The sequence below is a fragment of the Rhinatrema bivittatum genome, chromosome 14, assembly GCF_901001135.1.
Source record: "Rhinatrema bivittatum chromosome 14, aRhiBiv1.1, whole genome shotgun sequence".
Lineage (NCBI taxonomy): Eukaryota > Metazoa > Chordata > Amphibia > Gymnophiona > Rhinatrematidae > Rhinatrema > Rhinatrema bivittatum.
Genome location: NC_042628.1, coordinates 14,308,556 through 14,336,009, shown reverse-complemented (window position 1 = coordinate 14,336,009; position 27,454 = coordinate 14,308,556). Strand labels below are relative to the sequence as shown.

Here is a 27,454-nt window from a genome sequence, read left to right as displayed (position 1 = left end):
TCCCGCGCGCCACCGTATAAGTCCCTTCCGCAACCGACAGGTGGACGCAGCGCACTTCGTTGTATGGGTGCGTGCGTCCAACGATGGCCGCGACGATGGCGGAGCAGGAGGGCTCCAAAAACAGCGCGAGGAATCGAGGTGGGGTACAGCGGGTAGAAGGGAAGCTGCGAGCCAGCGTAGAGAAGGGGGATTACTACGAGGCCCACCAGATGTACCGCACCCTCTTCTTCAGGTACGAGCGGGACGTCCCGCGAGCCGACGTTCCAGAGCTTTCGGGCCACTCAACCGAACTCCGGCTCTACACCTAGCTCCGCCCTCCAATGTCCGGGTTGGTGGGTTTGCCCGACTGCGGCTCCGTCCTTGGCTGCTGATTGGGCTTCGCTTACTGTCAGTCCGTTAAAGGCCCGATGCTAGGCTGGGGTTGTAGTGAGGCAGTGTCCCCGTCGCCTGGGGAACAAGCCCCCACCCCCACTCGCAGAGGCCTGGGCTCGACCTCCCACACTGGTCTGGGCACAATCCCCGAGGATGGGGAAAGTTTATTTCTAGCCGCCCTTGCTCTGTCCAGCTGTGTTTACAGCTGTAGGGAAAGAACAGACCATCAAAATAAAAGAAAGTGTTTCCCCAGAGCCAGTGTCTCTTTGGTTTCAGCGTGTGGAATTTAAAGCTACTAGGTAGCTGTTGATGTGTGGCCAGATCATTACGACACATGTTAGTCACTGAGGCGCACTCTCTGTCCTCACCCTTAATCACGAAGTCTCTGATGGTGGCTGGGTACAAGAAAACTTAAAACCACCATCTGAAATGGGTTTGTCGGGCATAATTTACTTCACATGTTTTGTAGTGCTTTGAAGATTGACAGTTAAAATAGAATGAAAAAAATATTCAGTCTGTATCCAAGGCACAGAAATCCAGGGGAGCAGGCAGTGTGAGATGATAATGGGCACAGAACAGAGAGATGGGGAGAGGGTGATTATATCTGATGAACTCAAGGTATCAGGCACTGATAATCATAACTATGGTAAAACTTACATACAAAATGTAATATTCTATAATCATCTCTTCTTTTCTGAGCATGCTATCAAAATGCTCATCCACTGTCACCTCTCGCTTAACTACTGCAATTTCTTTGCGGGCCTCCCACTGAACCATTTTTCTCCACCGTAGGCTATTTAAAATTCAGTTGCATGACTTACCTGCTTTCAGCATGTAACCCCCTTTTTCTCAAGTTATTACATTGGATTCCTATCTGTGTCCGAATACAATTCAGGGTCCTCTTACCCATCTACAAATGCATTCACTCAGCAGTTCCACGTTACCTATCTTCTCTCTCTCCTTGCACTATTCCTCATGAACTCAGATCATTGAGCAAGTTGCTCTTATCTGTGCCATGCTCTATTGCCAACTCCCAGCTCTGTGTTTTCCATCTTGCTGCATCTGTGCCTGGAATAGACTTCCCAAGTTGGTGTTTCACACTTCCTGTCTGGCCTTATTAAAATTCAGTCTCAAATCTCACCTTTTTGCAGCTGCTTTTAAATCTTAACCACTTCTCTATAATAAATACGCTGCCTGTAGATTCTTCTTTGTCTTGAATAGATTGTAAGTTCCATGGAGCAGGGTCTGGCACTTATGTTATCTGTTCAGTGCTGTGTATGTCTAATGGTGCTTTTGAAATGATAAAGAATAGTAGAGTACAGAAAAGGAGGTAATAAACAGATCTATTGGATGTATCTGCAAAGCTAATATAGATTTGAGGCAGTCTAGAGAAGGGCTACCAAAATGGTGCTAAATCTGTACCATGATCCCTATGAAGTGAGGTTTAAAAATCTAAATATGTTTAGCCTGGAAGAGAGTAGAGAGGGGAGACATTTGGATACCTCAAAAGTTTTAATACACAAGAAGAAGCAAGTATTTTTTAATGGAAAGCAAGTTTTAGAACAAGGAGAGTTAGAGGCTCAAAGGGAGTGGATTTCAGAGTAACATAAGGAGAAATTTCTTTATGGTGGATAAAAAGATTCTTCCATGGAGTCTAAAACAGCATCCAAGAAAGGATAGGTTAAGTTCAGAGGATCACTAGATACCAACTGATGTGAGGCTAAATCTGGTTAATGAGTAGGCTCTGCAGCCTTGCATCAGGATGGCCAGACTAGATAAGTCTTGTAGTCCTTTATTGCTTGTCATTTCTCCTCTTTGAGATTTTATTTTGGTGGTTGTTGAGGTACTGTTATCTAAGTAGCTTCCTGATTAATAAGATTAAACAGGGTTGGAAAATTCCTGAGTGCTGGGAATTTGGTGTTTATTACCTGCTTCTAGCTCAAGCCCAGGAAACGTCATTGTAGCTGCTACTACCTGGGTCAATCCCTTCCAGGCTGAAGGGATAGGGAATGAGAAGCTAGTAGAGTGGGAGAAAGCCAAAAAAATACAAGCAAAACCCTCACCAGACAAAAATCCAAATAAAAAAAAAAATACCAAAAATGACAAAACACAAAAGCAAGAAAGCAAAAATGAAAAAAAAACTTTGAAATAGTCAAAATGGATAAAAAAAAAACAACCCAACAAAAAATAGACAAGACAGCAACAAAGCCCCAAAAATAGACAAGACAAAAAATTACAAGAAAAAATGTTATTCCTGGTCTCTTAAAAAAAAAAAGTGGCTGTCCAAGTTTTGTAAATATTTTTGCACCCTTGAATTTGACTAGTGAAGAAGCTTACATTTAAATCTTGCTGTTGCTGCAAAGCCTTTCCCATTGTGGGAAACAGGTGCATTTTGTGGTATCTCTGAGTGCTCTGTTCTGGTTGCAAAAAATATTATGACATTTCAGCAGAAAGTGCTCTTCATGTAAGGTAGCTCACAATCTGCTTGGTTTTAAGACTTTTTTTTATTATCAAAGGGGGATGCTTTCACATTACTGAACAATAAGGTATTTTGAATTCTGAGCATTGTTTGGCCCTTTAGGGTCCAATGTAGAAAAGTGTGGTGGGCTGTATGCACCATGAATGTGCACCCAAATTTGCTTGCAGACTTTACTCCTGATGCAACCGTGAGCTTTGCTCAAAAAAATGTGTATGCAGACTTGCATAAAACTATGCGCACAAATTAGTGCTCCTCTGTTTAAATCCCATGTTAATGAAGGTATTAAATATTCCTCCCTAATGCAAAGAAGCACATAGGATTAATGCATGGTTTATGCACATAAATAATACTTTGTGTGCAGAAAATGTTTTCTATGCCGCAAATGTATTAAATGTTTTGCAGAATTTCAGCACACAGTTTATTATGTTGGCCCCTTAGTGTCAATGTGCTGAGCAAGATGTAAATGGAAAGTATATATTACGTTAAAAAATGTTTTCATAAGTTTTTCAGTTTCTTTACACTTATGAAGAGAAGAAAAAGGGAAAGGGAAGGAGTTTGTAAATATTAATCTAGACCTTAGTATATTCTTTGACCTTGCATACTGATATTTCGGGGGGGAAAAAGAGGAGGAAGACTGAAAATATGTTGGTCATTTTCCAAGTTTTAGTTAATTTTAACAGAAGATACATGTTTCTCTAAAATAGTATTGTTTTAGGGCAGGACTTCCCAAACCTGACTCCGGGACCCCACAGCCAGATGGGTTTTCAGAATATCCACAGTGAATATGCACGAGATAAATTTGCAGATCATGGAACCTCAGTATATGCAAATTTATCTCATACACATTCAATGTGGATATCCTGAAAAGCCAACTGTCTCTGGAGTCCCCAGGGCTGTTCAGCTTGGAGAAGAGACAGCTGAGGAGGGAGGGATATGATAGAGGTCTTTAAAATCATGAGAGGTCTAGAACAGGTCAATGTGAATCTGTTTTTTACTCTTTCGGATAATATAAGGACTAGGGGGCCCTCCATGAAGTTATGGACTGATGAAACAGCAAGAGAGGCTATCTAACCAAGCCTGGAGGTGACAGTACAGAATTAGAAGCCAAATGTCCGATCTGGATTCTTTATTGACAGAGACAGATATCTTTAGACAAGCCCGACTCGCCCTCTTACAATGGGGCTGCTTCAGGGGCTACAACATACAAACAAATAAGACACATTAATAAACAAATATAAATCATAAAAAACACATATTTTAAAACTGACATATAAAATGGTAACATCCATATATGTGGTGTAACATGTAAAACAGAAAAGTGATAAATGAATATGTGTATCTGGAAACTATTAAATGTTCTTAATTAAAAATTGTATTGCCTTTACCTCAGCTTTATCATTTTAGGATTTCTGAGTATCCGGGTTGAAAATTGTAATTGTACATCAAATGGTCTGAAACGTGTTAATAGAAACAGGGGTTTAGAATTAATAAAATCATCATTACAAAAACACTTTGCGTTTGTCCAATCTCATAAAGAATGTACCTCTGGCAGATTGTATTATCCTGTGTCGCAGTTTTTTTTAAAAACCAAACCAACGCTCTTCAGGACTGTGAAAAATATCGAAAAATTACATCACTTTAAAACAATGGCACTATTCTTGTATATATGGTTATGCATTGCAGAAATGTCACAGTCATTCAACCAAACTAATGGATCCATACTATTGAAAAAACAAGCGTTTTACCCCAAAATATTCTAAAATAGAGAATCCAACATAAATACCACTTTCATAATCAGACAAATAGTTTAAATATAAATAAACAACTGAAACCTAGCAATTGCATCACTTTGAAACCATGGGTACTATTCTTGTGTATAAGGTCATATATTACAAAAGATTGTCACGGTCACTCGAAAAAACTATACTGAACCCATACTAACTAAAAACCAAATGCTTTGCCCAAGAAAAATTTGAAGATAGAGAATCCAACGTTAAAGCTGCTGTTTTAGTCAAACACATAGTATAAACATAAATAGAAAGCTAAAACATGGCAAAGATAATTTTTATAATTTGATGCGCTGAAAAATCTGTGGTCTCGTTGCAGCAACAAACACTCGATCTCTCTCCGATCGTAAAAGGAAAACCTAAAGATGCCGGCAACCTTTAAAACACTTAAAAAAAGGTGCCAAAAAAGTTGTCAATCAAAAAAAGAGGCATGGACTAAAAATACCCGTATGTACATAGTGATTGAGTGGCTGTGGATAGCCGTTTAGAACTTGACACGTTTTAAAAAAAACAAATGGGTGCCTATAGATTACTTGAGACTAACCTTATTCTTGATTTAAAATAAATAATAATAAATATGTAAAAGTACGATGAAATTTGGTTAAAAAAAATGAAAAATGAACAATGCCACAATATAAGCACAGGGAACTGATCGAAGATGAAACAAAATAAAACCTCATCTATAAACTGAGTTGACTACAGAGATATAAACAAACAAGCTAAAAATTAAACATAAAAAATAAACAAAAATAATGATAAAAAACCATAAATAATGGAAAAATAAATAAATACTAAAAACACAACCTAAAAAATGTTTTATAAAAGAGGAAATAAGAGAACAATAAGTGATAAACCAATACAAACATAAAAATGTGAAGCCACACCTCAGTTAAAAATAAAACCAAAAAATGATTGTACTCACGCCTGACCTCTAAAAATAACCGGGAAAAAGTTTATGAAAGTGGTATTTATGTTGGATTCTCTATTTTAGAATATTTTTGGGTAAAACGCTTGTTTTTTCAATAGTATGGATCCATTAGTTTGGTTGAATGACCGTGACATTTCTGCAATGCATAGCCATATATACAAGAATAGTGCCATTGTTTTAAAGTGATGTAATTTTTCGATATTTTTCACAGTCTTGAAGAGCGTTTGGTTTGGGTTTTAAAAAAAACTGTGGCACAGGATAATACAATCTGCCAGAGGTACATTCTTTATGAGATTGGACAAATGCAAAGTGTGTTTGTAATGATTTTTATTAATTCTAAACCCCTGTTTCTATTAACACGTTTCAGACCATTTGATGTACAATTACAATTTTCAACTCGGATACTCAGAAATCCTAAAATGATAAAGCTGAGGTAAAGGCAATACAATTTTTAATTGAGAACATTTAATAGTTTCCCAGATACACATATCCATGTATCACTTTTCTGTTTTACATGTTACACCACATATATGGATGTTACCATTTTATATGTCAGTTTTAAAATGTGTTTTTTATGATTTATATTTGTTTATTAGTGTGTCTTATTTGTTTGTATGTTGTAGCCCCTGAAGCAGCCCCATTGTAAGAGGGTGAAACTCGGCCTGAGTTGGGCTTATCTAAAGATATCTGTCTCTGTCAATAAAGAATCCAGATCGGACATTTGGCTTCTAATTCTGTACTGTCTCCTCCATGAAGTTAGCAATGTAGCACATTTTAAACTAATCTGAGAATTTATTTTTCACTCAATGCACAATTATGCTCTGGAATTTGTTGCTAGAGGATGTAGTTAGGGCAGTTTGTGTAGCTGGGTTTAAAAAAAGGATTAGCAAAATTCTTGGAGGAGCACCGGCCACTCACCGGTGCGCGCGATTCAGTATTCAAATGAGGTGGTGCGGTAGAATCGGGCAAAAGGAGGCTCTATGAACACTAGCGCGTCCATAGTGCCTCCTTTTAGCCCAGAGCGGCGGCTGTCAACGGGTTTGACAGCCGACGCTCAATTTTGCAGGCATCAGTTCTCGAGCCCGCTGACAGCCACGGGCTCGGAAACCGGACGTTGGCAAAATTGAGTGTCTGGTTTTTGGCCCGACAGCCACAGGCCGAATTCAATTTTTTTTTTTTAACTTTTTTTACTCTTTGGGACCTCCGACTTAATATCGCCATGATATTAAGTCGGAGGGTGCACAGAAAAGCAGTTTTTACTGCTTAGCTGCACATTTTACTTTCTGTATCCCACGCGCATATCTAATAGGGCCATCAACATGCATTTGCATGTTGAGGGCGCTATTAGTTGCCGCGGGTTGGACACGCGTTTTCCTCCCCCTACTGAATAAGGGGTAAGGAAAAACCGCATCCAAGAGCAGGCTAACACTGCGCTCCGTTGGAGCGCACTGTACTGTATCGGCCTGTTAGAAATAGCCACTGCTATTACTGGCATTAGTTCATGGGATCTACTTAATGTTTTGTAACCTGGATTGACCACTGTTGGAATCTGGATGCTGGGCTTGATGGACCCTTGGTCTGACCTAATATGGCAACTCCTTATGTTCTTGTGAGGTGGTAGGGCTGTCATAAGGACTATCAGTACACGCCAGCTCAGTCTTCTGCTCAGTGCAACCTTCCTACTGGCTCTCTCACTCTGCTGTGGTATCAGTCAGCTGGAGTAGACAGTGGAGGGTGGAATCAACAATGGCAGTTGCCAAAAAAAGCAGTAGCAATGGCCATAGTGATGGGGGTGGTATTGCTGGCCGCCTGAGTCAGATTTTCTTTTCATTCGTGCTTCTTTGCCTTCACTTGTAAGGGCTAGTTGCCTGTTTGTGTTTAAATTTGAATTTTGCTATGCGTAAAAGAAAGTGTTTAAACATGGATAAAGCATTGTGTTTAATAAGTTATGGGGCAGTGTTGATGTGTGCTCCACAGGTGTTTAAATATAATAAAAAGTTATTTTCCCTCTCCTGGTTCCTGAGCCTGTTAGAGAGCTGTTGTGGGAGCATGCTGCTCCTGATATGCTCAGGGGGGTGTTGAAGCAAGAATTTTCTTGGTGTACACCACGCCCTCATCTGAGGAAGAAATACTAACGTTTTCATAAAAATATAGCTGTTCTCTCTTTGTGAGATGGTTAAGAAGAGGTGGTAGAGGTACGGAACAGCCTCATTTTAGAGATGGTTGGGGGGGAAACATTGTTGAAAATCTAGAAATATGGGAAAAGTACTGAGAATCCTTAATGGTGGGAAAGTGTCAGTAAATCTGGAGCTCATGTAATGTGTGTTTTTGAAATAGAGAAAATGGGCAGAGTAGATGGACTGTGTCATCTTTATCTATGTCACATTCTGTGTTTACAGGTTTCTTTACTGGACTTTAACATAATATACAACCATGGTAGGACATTACAAAATGGCCTATTTTTGAGTTGTACACATTGAGCTACCCCTTTAAACATGCAACCAAAGAATCATCTTGTTAGCTACATTCCAGAGACCTGGTCTGTGGCGGCTTTGAATGATTGTGTTTCTAATGGAGTTGACTGTTTGATAAAGTGAACTGAGATCAACAAATTCTCTTAATTCCTACCAGTTTCTCCCCTAGTCAAGGTGGCATTGTAATGAAATACATCTGACAACTTGAATTTGCCTTTTAATCAACTAACCAGTGGAAGGGCCCGGCAAAAAGAAGTATAGACTTGAGCTTCCCAATCGCCAGGAAACCCCTTTTCTCCGCTGAGGACAGATGCGTGTACTTGTCAGAGCGAGTAAAAGTCCAGTGCAAGAAATACAGTTTTGGGTGGGATACTGAGACGAGATCCTAGTGAAAATAAATTGACCATTGAACCTCCCAAATAGGCAGTGCATATATGCTTTTTTTTTTTTTTTTGCAGCACATAGCAAATAATAGAGAGAGAGATGCACTGTGTAAACCAAAGAGATGCTGATGGGTATAGCACACACATGGATGTTTATCTTGTCTGTGAGATTAGGAGGGATTCTGTGGTCCACTTACTGAGGCCGTGGAGGATCAATACAACTTTTCATCTGTTAGTTTTCTTATTAAGTTGATTTATTCTAAATTAAAGTAAATTGTCAGTATAGGAAATTAAAGAAAATTGTCCATTTTATATTTTCAAATGGAGTTCTGCAGCTTAACCTCCTGCACACAGTAGAACCTTTCTTTATAAATATTCAGCCTATTGCCAGTACACCTGTTTTATGTAGATTACAGCATACAAATAATGCCATCTCATGGCAAAATAAAGCATAAACATTGAAATATAATCACAACTATGAAGACACAAAAGCTTCTTGGAACGGATATGATTTTAAAAGTTTTCTAAAAGATTTATGGTTATCTATTCGACATAACTGTAAGGGAAGACTTCCATAGTGTGGGGGCAATCTGGGAGAAGGCTGTAGAATTGGTGTCCTGCAAGCGAGCAACATATACATAAGAAGCAATCAACAAATGTGAGCCCGCAGATCGCAATAACCTAGTTGGACAATACCAACTAAGCAAATCTGTAGGATAAGTAGATCTTTCTTCGTACAGCACACGAAAAACCAAAAGGAGTATCTTACATTTGATCCTCTGTTCAACTGGAAGCCAATGCAGGACTTGGAGAACAGGTGAAATATATTCTACAAGTGGCATCCCAGAAACTAAAAGGGCCACAACATTCAACCAGCTTGCAAGGCCCACAGTGCAATAATCTAAAGTAGTCAAAACAAATCCTTGAATAACTGATCTAAAGTTATGTGTCTAAGAAACACTTTGAAGTTTATAAGGCCTTATCACAGATGTTTCTCCCATTCTGTGCCAGTAGTAAACAATCTTTTAAAAAGTGGGCTCAGCATGATGTCTTACATAATAATATAGTAGGAAATGATGGCAGAGGAAGGTCAGTTGGCCCATCCGGTCTATCCACGACTTCTGGTCTACGCTGCAGAAGTTTGACCAAATCGGTTTTTGTTGTCTTTCCATCATGGATCTCATTTAAAATTGACCTGATGGGCCGTGTCATTGTTGTGCACTGTCATTAGAGAACTTGGATTCAGTTCCTTGGGCTGTCCAGGGGCTGTGGATGTTGCAGAGAGAGTTTCAGCATTTGCTTGATGATGAATTCCCACATTAGCCTGGTTCTGGATGGCACTTAGACCAGTCATTTCAGGCAGCCTTTGATCGATTGCCAGAAACTGGCACAAGTAGGGAGGAGTGTATAAACCCCAGGGTAGTTGGGCTATGGCATCTGAAGCCTTCAAAGTAGAGACCAGTTCAAGCTGGTAGCCTAAAAGAACAGGAGGAAACAGCTAAGCCAAAAAAAAAAAAATGACCTGATGTTCTTGCCTCCTTGAGATTAACCTTCATGTGGCAGAAAAGTATCATTGTAGTAAGCATGGATTCATTTTAAATAAAATTGCTTCCATGCTTGCTTTTCGTTACAATGCACGTAATCATATGTAAATTCCTTCTAAAACATTAGCTGGAACAGATTGGCAGTATAACTGTATAATGTCATCCTAAAATTTTTCCAATTTGTTTTTTTTCTTTCCAGGTATATGTCACAAAGCAAGCACGTAGAAGCGAGAGAATTAATGTATTCGGGAGCCTTGTTGTTCTTCAGCTATAGTCAGGTAAGCTATTTTGCTTCATTTTCATACCGACAAACTGACACACAGGAATGTGTAACCCTAAAACCAGTTTTCAAAGTTGCTGTTTCTGTATTGACTTTACAATGGCACACTAAATTTGTTCTCTTTTCTTGCACTCGCTGTAGCAAAACAGTGCTGCAGATCTATCCATGCTGGTTTTGGAGTCCTTAGAGAAATCGGAGGCAAAGGTAACTGATGAACTGTTAGGTAAGTGCCTCATATGTTTGAGTGCATGTAGACTCAGGAGAAAGGCAGTATGTTGCTTTTTGAGCAATAATTTGGTGAGATCTCTTTTTAATATATTAATCTCTTTTGACTGAGTTAGTTTTGTTACTGAAGTGATGATGTGCATGCTTTTCACAAAATGAAACATTAATTTTACTGAGAAAATATTGGAAAGAAATATACAGGTCATTTTTATCCTACTTTTGTTCTGGGAAATTGGCCTTACAAAATAATCTGTTCCTCCCCCTCCCCCAATAGCTACTGAACAGTTTATATGATTTCCTCTAAATTTGTGCCACAAATAGTGCCCAGTAACCCCCAGAATGACAGGGAAACAAAGCAGACCAGACCAGTTTGGTGCTGTTGAAATCTCATGGAATACATTGTGATATCACTAAGCATTTTTAAAGCTATCCTGCCATTGGTTAGTGCCTGCCTGTCGCCACCAGCTAACTGTCTAGTTCTTGCCTACGTTTTGCCTCTCAAATGATAACTTTTTTAAACAATATTTGCATCCTTAATAAGTGTAACCATTTTAAACCAGTTAATTTAAACTGTTAACCATGTAAGTGATAAGTACTTGGAAGAGCTGATTCCCCAGGCTGGAGGCAGGGAGGGGATGCACGCATCCACCCTGCCCCTTTCCCAACATGCCCACAAACTCCCTGGTTGGGCCACTGGGGGAGCCATGCAGCATGCCAAGGAACGAGAACCTTGAAGTTGGCCCTGGCTAACTCGAACTGGTGCCCGACTCATGCCAGCCAACATTAACAATTTTAGAGGTTCATATTCAATAACTTGTCCCATATATTCAGTGGGATAGATGTCCCTCTGAAAATACTTGCTTAAAGTTATCCAGCTATGTTTGAATAGAACTGATTAGATTTTTAAGTTATTCAGCCTTGTGTAGCTGGATAACTTGCTACGTAACCAGTTCCTGTTCATACCTTGATCAGTCCAGACTCCTGGGATTATGCCTCCCTTCCAGCAGATGGAGACAGAGAAAGTTGCACTGGCACATAACCTGGAGTGCCAGCTGCAGTCCCTCAGTATGTCTCTATCTCCAGCAGATGGTAGAGGTGCAATCCCTGCAGTCTGGGGGGAGGGAGAAGAGAGTGAAGATATTTGTTAGGGTCCCTCTCTGGAGGTTGTTAGGCCCTGGTGGGGCTATCCCTCCTGGTGTTGAGGGGAACAATCAGGGGGGTAGGGGACCCTTCTCTGCCTTGGCATTTTGCCAGCGGGGGTGGGGGGGGGGGTGATCTAACTGGTGGGGCCAGTTCCCCAGGAGAACAGGTGGAATCCAGTCGCTCTTCAGTCAGAGAAGTACCCTTTTTCATTCCTCTGTCTTAATAAAGAATAAAAAAAAAAAAAAGAAAAGCTTAATTGAAGGCAGGGGAAGAGGTACTAGTGGCCGGGAAGGCTGCTTTTAAGTTTTGGGGCTGTTCGGAGGTGAGTTCTCAGGCACACTCGGCGGCGCGACTGCTTTTGTCACGTGGTCAGATTCACCTCAAGAAGACATTTGAGGTGTCTGCCCTTGGCATTCATGCCGCGGTGTACAGTAGTTTCATGCAGAGGGCCAGTTTACGCTGGGTGCAGCAGTTACAGGCTACTAGAACGCTATCTCCGTCCAACGCTAAGCAGGTGGACTGCCTGGAGGCAGCAGCGACCTATGTTGTGGATGCTTTATATGACCTTATCAGAACTTCTTCCAGGGTTATGATATCTGCAGTGTCAGCCAGAAGGCTCCTCTTGTTGAGGAACTGGTTGGCGGATGTTTGGTATAAGGCTCGGTTGGGAGCCCTACCATTCAAGGGAAAGCTTAGAGGAGCTAGTGAAGTGGCTCGGAGAGTCCAAGGGCCATAGGCTGCCAGAGGATAAGCCAAAAGAGAACAGGCGTTCCTTTGCTGGGCATTCCCTTGTTCGGTGAGCAGGCAATTTTGTCCTGGTAGGTCCTGAGTAGGAGCTCAGAGGCAAGGCACCAGGAGGCAGCAATCCTGGAATCAGCCCTCTTTTTGAGGGGGCAGGAGATCAGGCAGAGAAGGCCTTGGCCAGGGTTCTGGTGGAGCAAAATTCTCACAATGAAGTGACTCCGGTCCACTCCTCTCTCGCTCCTGTGGGAGGACGTCTGATTCTGTTTTACGAGGAGTGGACCAAAATCACAACAGACCAGTGGCTCCTCAGTGTGATAAGAGACAGCTACGCGTTAGAATTCTATCGTCCGCGCTGGGACTTATTTATGGTTTCCCCCTGCACCCCTGGCTGCAAGAGAAAGGTGGTTCAAGGTACCATGGATCAGTTACAAGAGCTGGGAGCCATAGTTCCCATTCCTATGGGGAAACAAAGGATGAGAAGGTATTCCATTTATTTTGTGGTCTTGAAGAAAGAAGGTCCCTTCTGTCCAGTTTTAGATCTGAAAAAGGTGAATGTGGCTCTCAGGGTTCCTCTCTTCCGAATGGAGATTCTGAGGTTGGTGATTGTAGCAGTGCGCAAAGGAGAATTCCTGGTTTCTCTAAACTTGACTGAAGTGTATCTGCATGTTCCAATCCGCCCAGATCACCAGCGGTTTTAGCAGTTCATGGTCCTCTGGGAAACATTTTCAGTTTTGTGGCCCTTCCGTTTGGGCTGGCCATAGTGCTGCGAATATTTCCCAAGGTGATTAGTTGTTGTGGCAGCAACACTCAGGAAGAAGGGCTTCTCTGGATGACTGGCTCATTCGAGCGAAGTCTGAGGCCCCGGGAGCTCAGGCGGTGTCTCGGGTCTTGGAGCAGCTGCGGTCTCTGGGCTGGGTAGTGAATTTGACGAAGAGTCATCTCACTCAGTCTCAAGTTCTGGAGTTCTTGGGAGCACGTTTCGACACTGGAATAGGGAAGATGTTCCTTACGGACGCTCATATTCTCAAACTGCAGAAGCAGGTGTGCAGGTTGTTGGATGCGGCAGGTATTGGGCTCTATGGCCTCGACATTGGAACTGGTCCCTTCGGCCTTTGCCCATATGATGTAACTGAAAGAAGGAGATGGACTTTAAATCCATCTCCTTCTTTCGGTTACCTCACGGCTTTGATAGATCAACTTTCTTGTTTCTTTGCCCATATGAGACCTCTGCAGTGGTCTCTCCTCTCACATTGGGATCCGTTGTCAGAGCAGTTTCACCTTCCTTGAGGAGCCTGCCAGGCCCAGTCTTTCATTGTGGCTTGGTCAGAACATCTTAGGCACAGAGTGGACTTGGAGGTTCCAGACTGGGTGCTAGTTACCACCGACACCAGTCCCTCCAACTGGGGGGGGGGGGAGGGGGCGGTGTGCCAAAATCAGTCGGCCCAGGGGCAGTGGTCCATGGAAGAGAAGTCCAGGTCTTGTTTGGTGACGAGGGCAGTGTGGTACGCGTTACTTGCTTTTCTGCCTCTCTTGAGCTGCTCAGTGCACATATTGTCGGTGACTACATCAACCAGAAGTCGGGAGCTAGCCCAGGAAGCTCATGACTTGCTCCACCTAGCAATGCTTGCAGCATCTCACATTGCCGAAGTGGACAATGTACAGGCGGATTTTCTCATTCTGCTGAAATCGGACCCCGGGGAGTGGAAGCTGTCGGAAGAGGCGATGGTTTTGATATTTCGCCGGTGGGGTACTCCCAGCTTGGACCTGATGGTATTGTGAAAGAATGTCAAGGCACCCCGGTTTTTCAGTCGCGGAAGAAGGCACAGAGCAGAGGGCACAGATGCTCTCGTTCTACCATGGCCCCGGGGAATTCTACTCTACATGTTTCCTCCATGGCCCCTGATAGGGAAACTGATAAGGGGATGGAAAATTACTATGGAGAAGTGATTCTGGTGGTGCCAGAGTGGCCGAGGCACCCTTGGTTTGCAGATCTGATCAACGTGGCAGTCGAGTGTCCACTGCGGCTCGATCATTTGCTAAACCTTCTGTGGCAGGGCCCAGTATTTTCGGATCAGGTGGATCGCTTTTGTCTCGCAGCCTGGCTTTTGAGAGGCAGCATCTGAGAGAAAAAAGGATATCTGGAGGATGTCGTCATTTCTACTTTGATGCAGGCTAGGAAGACTTCCACCCCTTTATCATATGTCAGAGTCTGGAAGGTTTTTGAGTCCTGGTGTACCAGCCAAGGGGTAGTCTCCACTCAAGCCTCGATATGTCACGTCTTGGATTTCTTGCAGGAGGGTTCGAAGAAAGGTTTGGCCTTTAGCTCTCTTAAGGTGCAGGTTGCGGCCTTAGGCTGTCTTTGAGGCAAGGTGCACAAGAGTGTCGTTGGCTGCTCACCCGGATGTGGTTCACTTCCTTCGCAGGGCAAAGCATCTGTGTCCCCCGTTGCGGAGAATATGTCCCTCATGGAACCTAAATTTAGTCCTCTGAGAAATGTGGGGGCTCTCTTTGAACTTTGAGAGAGGCAATGGTGAAGGATCTCACGTTAAGTGGTGTTTCTGGTGGCCCTTTGTTCAGGGTGTCTGACCATCTTTTTGTGTTGTGGAGTGGTCCTAAGGAAGGGGCAGAAGGCTTCAAATTCTGCAATAGCATGATGGTTGAAGAAAGCAATAAGCTCAGCTTATATCTGTAAAGGGCGCCCTGTTCCGGTGGGATTGAGGGCTCATTCGTTTCAGTCTCAGGTGACTTCTTAGGCCAAATGCCAGCTGGTATCACCGCAGGAAATTTGTTGGGCGGCTACTTGGAAGTCTTTACACACTTTCTCTAGACATTATCATTTGGATGTCCAGGCTCCAGAGGCCATTGGTTTGGTGAGAGTGTTCTTCGAGCAGGACTCTCGCAGTCCCAGCCTAATTAGGGAAGCTTGGGTACAACCCAGGAGTCTGGACTGATCTGAGTATGAACAAGAAAGTAAAATTGGTTCTTACCTGCTAATTTTCGTTCCTGGAAAACCACGGATCAGTCCAGAATCTCGCCCTTCTGCTATGGATCTATTTATATATAGGCTGCAGAGCTACTTCAGATTTCAAGTGGGAGTTACAAAGTAAAGAGTTTTCTTTCAAGGAAGAGTTTATCCTCTTTCCCCTTGCTCGTTTGTGGGAAATTGTTTTGCATGTTTGTTAGGATTGTTGTAGGAATAGTCTTGGCTTGGGTGCAGGTGACACTCCGAGTTATATGCCAGTGAAACTTTCTCTGTCTCCACCTGCTGGAAGGGAGGCGTAATCCCAGGAGTCTGGACTAATCCATGGTATTCCAGGAATGAAAATTAGTAGGTAAGAACCAATTTTCCTATGTCTTTGAAGATATCTGGTTAAGTAGCACTGTAAAGTTAAAAGAAAAAAAAAAGTAAAGCAGGCTTATGGCACAGTTTTCTCCATCCCTCCCTCCATCCTCCTCAAATTTCATAAAAGGCCCTGCTGAGCTGCACACCTCCCACTCCTAAATGTGATTTAAAATGTTGCAAAGTTCCTAAGTCATGGCCCCACCCACCCTCAGTCCCTAAGTCCTGGGTCACCCACCACCCAGTCCTCACAACTTGCCTGGAACCTGGGAAAACCCGAGGTGGGAGTGAGGTGTGCAGTCTGTCAGAAGCACAAGCTCCCCACAGCTGGCAGTACTCCGTGCTGGAAGTGTGAGCTGCGGGGAGTTTGTTCTTCCGCCACTGCTTCTGACAGAACAGCGGGTGGGGAGGGGTCCGGGGAGCTGTGTCCCAGGGTTTAGGGATTAGGGGTGGGAAAGGGGCTGGTAGGGCGCAACCTATGGATCCCGCAACATTTTATTGCATTTAGCAGAGTTGTGGGGAATGAGGGGTGCATGGCCTGGCAGGGCCTTTTAGGAAATTTGGTAGGAGGGGCAAATTGTGCCACAGGCCTGCTTTACATCTTTGGGGGTTTTTTTTGTTTTGTTTTTACTTTATAGTGCTACTTAACGTGGATATCTTTTGAAAATGGCCCTCTAAACCATCTAAGACTTTACTGATCTTGTAATCATTTGAACAGTTAATATTTTAAATTCCTAATACAAATTCATAAACAAACATTGTCGTAACCATATGCAAATTTCTGTACCAGAGGAGAAAACTAGGCTTCAGGAAGTCTTCACACATTTTTGTTTTTCAGTAAGGGTTATTATTTATTTTTTTTTTTATTCTACTGTAGTCTGGGGAGGTAATTTGGTAACATTGTGCATAAGTTCCCACCAGTTTTCAAAGTGGATTTAATTTATATAAGTGCTCTCTGCAAATGTTCCCATCATAATCTGCCTGCACAAGTTAGACTTACTAAAACATCTGCACCAAAGTTTTCAGGAAACTTTCATTATGTTTTGTTTTTTTAAAATACATATTCGTACCTAAATGTACTTTTGTAAGTTCAGTCCCAGTGAACCTGCACACGAACATGACTTAAAAAGCGTAAGTTTAGCTGCATATCAGCCCGGTAGTTTTATAAAAGGGACAGATGGCCCTTTTGAAAATTATCCTCCCTGTGTTCTCAACCCTGAGGCACTAAATCAGACTGCCAGTACGGTTTTGTCTTGCCCATCACACAGCCTTTACTTATTGGTTAAATAGCCATTAATTGAAGTAATATTATAAAGGATAGACTAGTTCCCTGGTTGCAGGTTAAAATTTCCTTAACTTACTTATGTCTCAAAAGTCTAAAGGTATTGTCAACCATGCCCTCATACACTTGGGGGCAGATTTTCAAAGAGCTACGCACGCCGGGCCTATTTTCAAAAGGCCCGGGACGCGCGTATGTCCCCGGGCTTTTCTGAATGGGCGGGATGGGGGCATGACGGGGCGGTCCGGGAGACATGGCCGAGGAATCCGGCATAGCGGCCTGGGGATCGCGCGCCAGCACAGCACTTGGCCGGCAGGCATAACTTCTAAAACAAAGGTACAGGGTTTTGGGGGGTTTTTTGGGCTGGGGGGGAGGGAACAGGGAAAGCCAGCTGGTCTCCCCGAGGGCTTGGCACCCCCTTGCACCCGCCAATTCCTGATTTCATAACATGTGCGCGGCTGCGCGCGCATGTTATAAAATCAAGCATACATTTGTGTGCACCGGGTAGTGCACACAAATATACCCCGTGCACGTACCTTTTAAAATCTGCCCCTTGATGTACAACAAAGAATGACAGAGCCTTTAACCAGTAGACAAAGCAATTTTGGATTGTTTACTTCTATTTCTCATAGAAAACTTGGCAAAATTGTTCAGTTTGATGGATCCAAACTCCCCTGAAAGAGTGGCTTTTGTATCCAGGGCACTGAAATGGTCCAGCGGCGGCTCAGGAAAACTGGGACATCCAGTGCTGCATCAGTTGTTGGCCATTACACTGTGGAAAGGTAAGAAGCAACTACCGACTTTCTGGGAACCTCTAAAGTTAAAAACAAAACTGATAGAACACGCACAAGGGGCCGCTGAAGGATCAAGATGTGCCTACGCAGCCCAACCCCCTATGGTATGGGGACTGTGTGGGCTCAATGTGCCTGAGCAGTGGCATAGCAGACTGTAGAGGGAAGGAGAGGAGGAGGCTGGAAGTAAAGAAGAAAAAATCAAATAGCAACCCACCAAAAGAAAATATGATCAAAATAATATAACACAAAAAAGAAGCAATTAAATAATTCTTAAAAAAAAAAAAATTCCCTGGCTGCTATAAAGTTTTAATTTAAAGGGTTTTCTCAACAGATCTAGAGATTTGAATTTCCTGTCCATTTCACCAGTAAACTTTTATCTTAAGTCATTACCTGGCTAAAATATAGCCAAAGAGGCAGGACAGGGGTCGTGTCTAAAATATATGCAGCTAGCATCAATATTCAGTGCCAACCAGGTAAGTCTGGTCCAAAAAAAATCGCTGTATCTGGCTAAATCAGTGGTTCCCGACCCTGTCCTGGGGACCCCCACGATGAATATGCATGAGAGAAAATTTGCATGCAGTGCCTCCATAACATGCACATTTTCTCTCATGCATATTCATCGTGGATATCCTGAAAACCCAACTGGCTGGGGGGTCCCCAGAACAAGGCTGGGAACCACTGGGCTAAATGATCCTGAATTAGGGTTGCCACCTGACTCCATGCCATAAGGAACAGGCTAATCCGGTCCTGGCTTTGCCTAAGAAAATCAGAACTCCAGGTCCCTGCATGCAGTGTGGTCAAACTAGGAATGGATTAGCCTGTAACTTATGACATGGAACCAGGTGGCAGTCCTTGCTGAATATCCGGGTGCCTTTCACACTCCCCAGCCCAGTGGCTATAGACTTAGGTATATTGTCTGGTACTTCATTTTTCTAAAGCTGTTTCCACCTCTGTAAATTGAAAAGCATGCTGCTTTGGTTATTCATAAGCTGTGAAACGTTGACCAGCTCCTGCTGCACAGTGGGTCCTAAATTGGTGTGGCGCTGTCTAGCAATGCAGACTTGTTTTGCGCAGAAGGGAAACTGATTTGTTTGGGAGGAAAAATGTGTCACTGGTGTTGCATTAATTTCAGAGCACACAGAGCTGCTCCTGTTCAGCCGTGTATCTTTGGTCAATATCATTTGCTTTTCTCTTTTTATCCCTTAAATAACTATTGCAGAGCACCACAAGAAAAGCTACCAGTAGAGGAAGTGTGAAACATCTTTCGTTTAACCCTTTCTAATACAATGCATCTTGCACTGTTTAGTTGAGGTCTCATGGCTGGATTATGCATATATTCCAAATCGAATAATCAACACCCAGCGGTTTTCTGTAGTCTGGGAAAGATTAAATACTCTAGAAGTACCAAGATGTTTCCAAAGCACAAGGAAGTATTCACTTAATGCTTAAGATAAAAAAGGAAAATGATGGGAGAGTTGTGGAATTACACAATTTAGGTATATGAATAATTCAGATGCATTGTACAGTCTCATACCATATTTGATGACGGGGAAATTAATTCCTCACAGAGATTTCAAGTGGTACCTTGAGGCTTCCATTCATTCTCCAACACTATCAAAGAGCTTTTCACATGACCGTGTGTAAAAATGTCACAGAAAGTAATTTTCATTGGATCAGTTGCCCTGACTCGTGAACTTCTTCTCTTCCCCACTTCATTTAAAACTTTTTATTTTTATTTTTTTAGAGCAAAACTATTGTGAATCTCGGTACCACTTCTTGCACTCCACAGACGGAGAAGGATGTGCTAACATGTTAGTAGAATATTCTTCATCCAGGGGATATCGCAGCGAGGTGGACATGTTTGTGGCCCAAGCAGTCTTACAGTAGGTGTTCAGTGGCTCCATAGGCAGGCCTTGTCTTTTACCTTTAGATAAAATAATTAACATGATCTGTCTAACTGCATACAGAGGTAGAGGGATACAGTATGAGAAGGATGTTAAAGGCACAATGGCACTAAAACAGAGTTGAAAGTTAACATAGATCCTTTTTTGGAAGTAGCAGGTAAACTGTGAATTTTGGCAACTGCAGCGAGCAATGTATCCTGCTTGTAACTTTTCCCTCGTGATCTGTCAAAGGCAAATCATTCGGTCATAGATAAAACCAGGAGAGAGGAGGGAGGCTTGCTTCACGGTAGACTTTATTTTGCTTCCTGTGTTTTTATTTTAGCCTCACTCTGCTGACAGTTTTCCCGTGGGAAAGCATCTGAACTAGAAAGCTTCATTTGTTCTTCGAGCACAGATTCCCCTAATGTGGACAAGGTCCTAGTCGTTTTAAGATGACTCCTGTCATCCTCCAAGTTCCTTCCCATCCTCCCATTTGTTTTAAAATATTAGTAGGGAAATGCCCCTTAATATATTTTGATATTTGTAACTCTAAAATGAATACACTGAGAATTGGCTTTATGTCACCTAGAAATTTTAAAGGCTGCCTGTGTACCATACTGAATGAGCAAACACGTATTAAGCCTGAATCAAAAAATAAAGAGCCACCTATACAACTTTCCTCTGACCAAAATAACAAACCAAAACAGAGAGTATCATTTATTTATTTAAGGTTTTTATATACCGGCATTCACGAAGTGATCACATCATGCTGGTTTACAAATAAACAGGGGTGCAATAAATACATCAAAACAGAAATAACGTGTCGAAGAAAGCAGTTACAATTAACAAGGACTATTGAACTGGGATCAGAGGAAATAAAGATAGTTTAGCAGAGACTAAATTATATACAAGGATATATATATAAGGATATATACAAGGATTTATAAGGATTATATACAAGGATATATATCATCTAAGTAATAAACAGGCACTGAAATCTTATGTTTATGTGAAATAGCAGGGTGTCAGCAAGCCGAGAATTGCTTGAACATCACAATCGCATAACACAAAAGGGTCAAAAGAATGAGACAAACCTGGTCCTTGCTATTATCCATCCATATAAGGAATAAAATGTTTGGTCCTTATATATCTTTTGAAGTCAATTTTAATGCATATAAAAATAGTTCATCACATATATACAGCCCCTCATAAAGTTCAATTTGATATTAGCTAATGTTTTGATACATCTGCAACAGGGGAAGCAAAATTCAAACATTCACTTACCACTAAATATTATTTTTAAAAATTTATAAGGACTGAACACGTTTTGTCCCTTATACTGGTGGATGATTATCTAAAAGGACCAGATCCATCTCTTCCTTTTGATGCTTTGTTGCTATATGATTGAGAAGTTAAAATAATTCCCGGCTTCCTGACACCCTCCTATTTCACAGAAATCTATGAGTTCAGTGCTTGTGTATTGCTTAGATGATACTCTCTATTTTGGTTTATTTTTCCCCTGAATCAGCTTAAGTTCAGATATGTTACCCTGTGGAATCGTTTGGTTTTTGTCAGTATTGGAGCCCCAAGTTTTACTCGTGTCCCATATCCTCAGAGCACCTGATTCTTGTGAACTGTAGGTTCGTATTGCACAGTGTAGAACTCGCATCTTGAATGTGTCAGAGGCAGTTTTTGCATGGAGGGAAAGAAGAATTTTAGCAAACAGTAACTTGATGTCTGCAGTTACCTATGAGCACTGATCACACCAAACCTCTATGTTCATGTCAACCAGAAAAGAAACCAGCCAGGCACAATGAGCCCTTAAACTCTTCTTTATTCAGCGTTCCGCCGTTGCTTCAGTTTGAACGTGGAATGCTATGTTTAGCTGTAATAGGCTCCCGCTATCAGGTGGAATGACTTGAAACTGCATGGCGCACGGCTTCACTTTTCCATAAACTGACATTGGGTGCTTGCATGCTAATCCAGTGGCTTCTCCTTATATTCAGCATCCCAATGTGCTGGTTCCTTTGCAGGTAAAGCCTGTGAGCATCATCACTTGATATTAATGTTTGCATTACTTATAAAGCATCGCCAGTGCTCTACATTCTGCCTTCTATTCTCCTAAGTATGTTTTTAAGAAAATAAAAAATCTAGTGACAGAATTGGCTGTAAGGTTTCCTGGAAATAGAGCTAGCAGTAATTCAAACGTAAACTCCTCAGCATTTTGTACAGGAACAACGTCTGCCATCTGATCCATGGAAATACACATGTTTGTTTATATACGATGTCCACTCACCACCCATGGAGGTTTAATCCCCCCTTGGCATCTGTGCCAGAGCCTCATGGTTAGTTTTCCAGCACAGTTTAGGAATTTAAGCTGCTGAAATGCATAGTGCTGATCTCATTCTGCTCATATTTGTTTTTATTCACATATTGCAAATACTGTAAGTTTGCTATTAAAAAATCATAAAATAGCCAGATGAATTCGCTCCTGGCATAGCTTGTCCTGTCAGCACTGCCTTCTCCACATGCTCTGAAAGGGAATTTTCTGAGTTTGTAAAATGGCTGCTTAGAAAGGAGCTGAGTAAAATTTAAGGAAGGTGTTGATAAAAAAAAGTGTATACTGTATGTTCCCCAGTTGCGTGATTTTCAGAACGTGTGATGCATGCATGCCTGCATCTAATGTTGCTGAACGTTATGAAAGCTGCCTAGAGAGTTACTAGTGCCATTTTGCTTTGGAAAGTGGAATTACGCACATTTAGTGAGTCAGTCAGATTTCAGGATCTTCTAGGTGAGCTATGTAAGAGAATGCTATAAGCGCTTTGTAAAATTTATTTATATAATTAAAGGATGAGGTGTGGTTTTGTGTTTGTTTTTCTTTTGCTTTGCTTCTATTTAAAACAATTATAAACAGAAGAGTAGCTCTCACAGCAGAGATTTGTTTACATGTTTTACTTTTCTTTTACAGATTTCTGTGTTTAAAGAACAAAACCAGCGCCTCGGTGGTTTTCACAACATATACACAGAAGCACCCTTCCATAGAAAAGGGGCCTCCCTTTGTACAGCCATTGTTAAACTTCATCTGGTTTCTCTTGCTCGCTGTGGACGGGTACGGCGAATTTTCAGATTCCAGAACCATTTTTATTCTGCGTGCATTTTTTTTTTAAAGTTGTATCTGGTTACCATTTCTTGCCTTTTTGTCTTTCAGTGGAAAATTAACAGTTTTTACAGTATTATGCGAACAGTACCAGCCCTCACTAAAGAGAGACCCCATGTACAATGAGGTAGGTTTGCTGACATTATTACTGCACTGTGATTTGTTAGGATGTAACCTCATTAAATAGCACTGCTATACGGTGAGAACATTGGGACAAACTTCCTGCATCTTCTCTAAGCCCACTGTCTGCTCCCGTTAGAAGACACCTCAGTGAGGTCAGAATGTTGTGACTTTCTGATTGGATCTCACGGTAGGGTTAGAAAATAGCTATATCTATCTTTATTTTCAAGTCAAAGGTTTTCTCATTCAGCAATTGGTTAGAATGAAATTTGTAATGTCAGGTGTTTTTTGTTTGGTTTTTTTTTGTTTTTTAATCATAGTTTGCTGTAGGATAATTTTAAAAACATATTAAAAATTAGGGATGTGAATCGTGTCCTCGATCGTCTTAACGATCGATTTCGGCTGGGAGGGGGAGGGAATCGTATTGTTGCCGTTTGGGGGGGTAAAATATCGTGAAAAATCGTGAAAAATCGCAAAACCGGCACATTAAAACCCCCTAAAACCCACCCCCGACCCTTTAAATTAAATCCCCCACCCTCCCGAACCCCCCCCAAATGACTTAAATAACCTGCGGGTCCAGCGGCGGTCCGGAACGGCAGCGGTCCGGAACGGGCTCCTGCTCCTGAATCTTGTTGTCTTCAGCCGGCGCCATTTTCCAAAATGGCGCCGAAAAATGGCGGCGGCCATAGACGAACACGATTGGACGGCAGGAGGTCCTTCCGGACCCCCGCTGGACTTTTGGCAAGTCTCGTGGGGGTCAGGAGGCCCCCCACAAGCTGGCCAAAAGTTCCTGGAGGTCCAGCGGGGGTCAGGGAGCGATTTCCCGCCGCGAATCGTTTTCGTACGGAAAATGGCGCCGGCAGGAGATCGACTGCAGGAGGTTGTTCAGCGAGGCGCCGGAACCCTCGCTGAACGACCTCCTGCAGTCGATCTCCTGCCGGCGCCATTTTCCGTACGAAAACGATTCGCGGCGGGAAATCGCTCCCTGACCCCCGCTGGACCTCCAGGAACTTTTGGCCAGCTTGTGGGGGGCCTCCTGACCCCCACGAGACTTGCCAAAAGTCCAGCGGGGGTCCGGAAGGACCTCCTGCCGTCCAATCGTGTTTGTCTATGGCCGCCGCCATTTTTCGGCGCCATTTTGGAAAATGGCGCCGGCTGAAGACAACAAGATTCAGGAGCAGGAGCCCGTTTCGGACCGCCGCTGGACCCGCAGGTTATTTAAGTCATTGGGGGGGGGGGGGTTCGGGAGGGTGGGGGGTTTAATTTAAAGGGTCGGGGGGGGTTTTAGGGGGTTTTAGTGTGCCGGCTCACGATTCTAACGATTTATAACGATAAATCGTTAGAATCTCTATTGTATTGTGTTCCATAACGGTTTAAGACGATATTAAAATTATCGGACGATAATTTTAATCGTCCTAAAACGATTCACATCCCTATTAAAAATAGATAAAAATGAGGTCATTGTCCAATTTCTGTAAAATAAATCAGTGCTGCAATGCATTTTAATTCTGCATTTTTTAAATTCAGGTTATTGATCCGATCTTAAGTGTATTCAGCTTATTTCCATGTCTGTATTTCAGTACTTAGACAGAATAGGACAGCTGTTTTTTGGGGTACCACCTAAGCAGACGACATCTTATGGAGGTTTACTAGGTAATTATGATAAGAAGGGAAATGTCTTAACTCTTTTTTTTTTTTTCATTTGTACACTGCTTTGTAGCCTCTTTAGGAGAGGTGGTTTAAGTTGGAAATATTTTTTACCCTTTATTTATATAATTTCATAAAACAATTACAAGCAATATAGATAAACAGCAAAAAAAAAGTCATTGCAGATTACAAACACTAGCAAGAAAATAAACAATATACAAAAGAGAATAGATTAAACTGCAATCACAAATATATACGCACAAAAATAATGGGATGAAAGAGCCAATGGGACATTATCTCATAAGAGAAAAAACAATCAAGAAAAGACTGCAAAGAAAGTTACCAATTGCACATTCCTGCAGTCTTGAAGCTAAGGTGTAGATGTGGGGTTTACAATTATCTTACTATCCAATAAGGATTTTAACTGATTGGGTTCAGAAAAAGAGTATCTGTTTCCATCTAACTTAGGGTGGGGGGCGGGCCTGCAAAAGCAGGCAGCGCTCGCACCCCCGCGGTGTTATCGCTGCCGGCTTTCGCACCCAATAGCGCCACCGTGAAAGGTGGCGCTACTGGCAGCGATAAGGGGTCTTACCTTTTCACCGTCAGCGATGCTTTTGCCGCGTCCGCCCTGATCTAGCTATCGCACGCGAAAAATCCCTTTTCACGTGCGATAGGGATAGAAAATGACCCCCCTTAATTAGATGCTTTGAGGGACAACGCAAAAAAAATTCTCCCCCAAGACCAAGAACAGTTTCTCTCAAGTGGAGAAAAGCCTCTTCTCAGTTTTGAGTCTGTCTTGAAACATCTAGGAAAATCCAAATTTTTTTGTCCCATGATCAGGGCATTCTTGTTAGCTAAAAAAAAAAAAAAAAATCAAGATCCAATTTTTTTCTGGTACAGAAGAACAAGAAATGTTATTTAAGATGATTATTAACTCCATTAAAAGACCAGGCACCTCAGTATCATAGCAAGTCAGTATTCACTGCCTTCTAAGTTCTCTAAATCATTAAAACTTATTCCTACTATAATAATTTAATTGTTACTATTGTAATGACCACATAGGTTAGTGGAAGTACATTTCACAGGAAGAAAATATTCTTTATCACCAAATTACCAGCGTGTGCGTTGAGTGCATGCAGAGACGTACATTTTGTGTGGTTACTATCTGCTACCCTCGGTGGAGTAGGACTCTTGTAAGTGGCAGTAATACCACTTTAATGGACACCATTACATAAGCATAAATATAACAGAAGGGCAAAAGCAGGATTGCTCTGTGTCCTGTCCTCTGAGACTTTCCCAGTCTGCCTGCGAAACAGGGACAGCCTCCTCCTGTAAGAAGCTCTGCAGCAGAGAAATTCTCAGAGCAGATTGGTATATTGTGGAAATAGATTCAGGATAATGAGCTTCCTTTTCCTTTTACAGGAAACCTGTTGAACAGTCTGATGGGTGCAGGAGAGGAGGAGGATATAGGAGATGGCCCAGACGATACTAGTCCCATTGAGCTTGATTGAAAGAAGGAGATCTTATCAGAATAGGAGCTGCATGGATAAGAAAATTGGATAATTTAAAAAGACAATTTCAGAATTTCGGTTCTGCAAGCTATTTCCAATTGATTATGAGGACGCCTTCCATCCTGTTAAAAAGGTGGTTTAAAATGTTTGGTCTTTTATTATTTATGTCAAAAGGGTAGCCAGCTGAACTGCTTGGGATACTTACTGGCAAACTTTCAATAGGCTGACTGATTTTGACTGCAGATTAGTCCTTTATGGTTTCAAATGCAGTATTCCCTTTTGGAAAATAGTACAAAATAAAGTATAAAAATATGTACCGTTTCATTTTAAAATGCATCTTCTTTTCAGTTGATCCTGAACAAAATGCAGTTCATGTCAGCAAGGACTAATTTGAAAGGCAGGGTTAATAGTTTTACTGCTTTCTATGAACCTGGTGCCAAGTCTGTTAGCCAAAGAACATAAAAGGCCGTTCATGACGCACACAAATGTAAATAAGTCAAAACTAAAAGTACCTCCTCCTTAAGTCACTCTTCCCCAGGCCATCAAATTGGATGATTCATGCAGCATGGAAGGAAGTCCGTAAAGTCCGTCTGTAGGTGAAGTTGAGCTGTAGCGTGCAGCTTGTTTAGTGTTTTGACTTTCATTCATGCTTCCATGTGAAGTGACGTTTCAGGATGTATCCAGCTGGATCTGAAAACAGCCTCATCCTGGTTGTGCACGCCACATTAACATGTACAAACACACAGGCACGGTATGTAACCCCCACCACAAATAAATTTCAGGCACCTGGATTCTGTGCTTGGTGTGGATTTTTTTTTTCTTAAGTTCTGTAAAAGTGTATAAGGGTGAAAGTTGTATCACAAAAAGCTGCATTGTGCTGTATGGAACAGTTTTTTCAGTTGCTCTTGAAAACAGTTATTTAAGAGAAAAACTGCTACATAAAGAAAATTATTCTTGGTAATATTTATTATTTAGTGGGTGATCAGTTCCTTTAATGTTTTGTGTAAAAGAGCAAAATATACAAGTGTTAATTAAAAAAAACAAAACCTGAAAACTTTGAGTTAGGCATAATCCCTTTACACGGTTTCATCTTTCAGTGTGATGCACCCCATGTTACCAGTCTAATCAAGGGAGGGAAAGCAGAAACTTCCTTTTCCAATAAAAGGCCAATGCTCTAAACTCAGATAATGTAGGCATTTAATGCACATTAATAATCACAAACAGCACTGTTGACACACACAAAGTAGCTTGGATGAGTGTTGGTGCAAAATCTATGCGAATGAAGTAATGATATGCACAATAACTCATTCCCTATTAGCACAGTAAAAAAAAAAAAAAAAGTACAAATGTTAAAATGTGCAAAA

At 41.9% G+C, this 27,454-nt stretch overlaps 1 protein-coding gene across 2 annotated transcripts; it reads left to right on the top strand.

Annotated features, from left to right (window-relative positions):
• Window positions 1-27,454, top strand: GET4 (guided entry of tail-anchored proteins factor 4). 2 transcript variants are annotated; one of them, XM_029576677.1, is made up of 9 exons: window positions 2-232; window positions 10,167-10,245; window positions 10,389-10,470; window positions 17,611-17,760; window positions 19,517-19,655; window positions 22,624-22,764; window positions 22,864-22,939; window positions 24,513-24,585; window positions 26,002-27,454. In XM_029576677.1, the coding sequence occupies exons 1-9, from the start codon at window positions 84-86 to the stop codon at window positions 26,088-26,090; spliced, it is 978 nt and encodes a 325-aa protein (XP_029432537.1). In that variant the 5' UTR covers window positions 2-83; the 3' UTR covers window positions 26,091-27,454. The 2 variants fall into 2 exon arrangements, with proteins under 2 accessions (XP_029432538.1, XP_029432537.1); XM_029576678.1 differs by lacking the exon at window positions 24,513-24,585 and having other exon boundaries at window positions 1-232.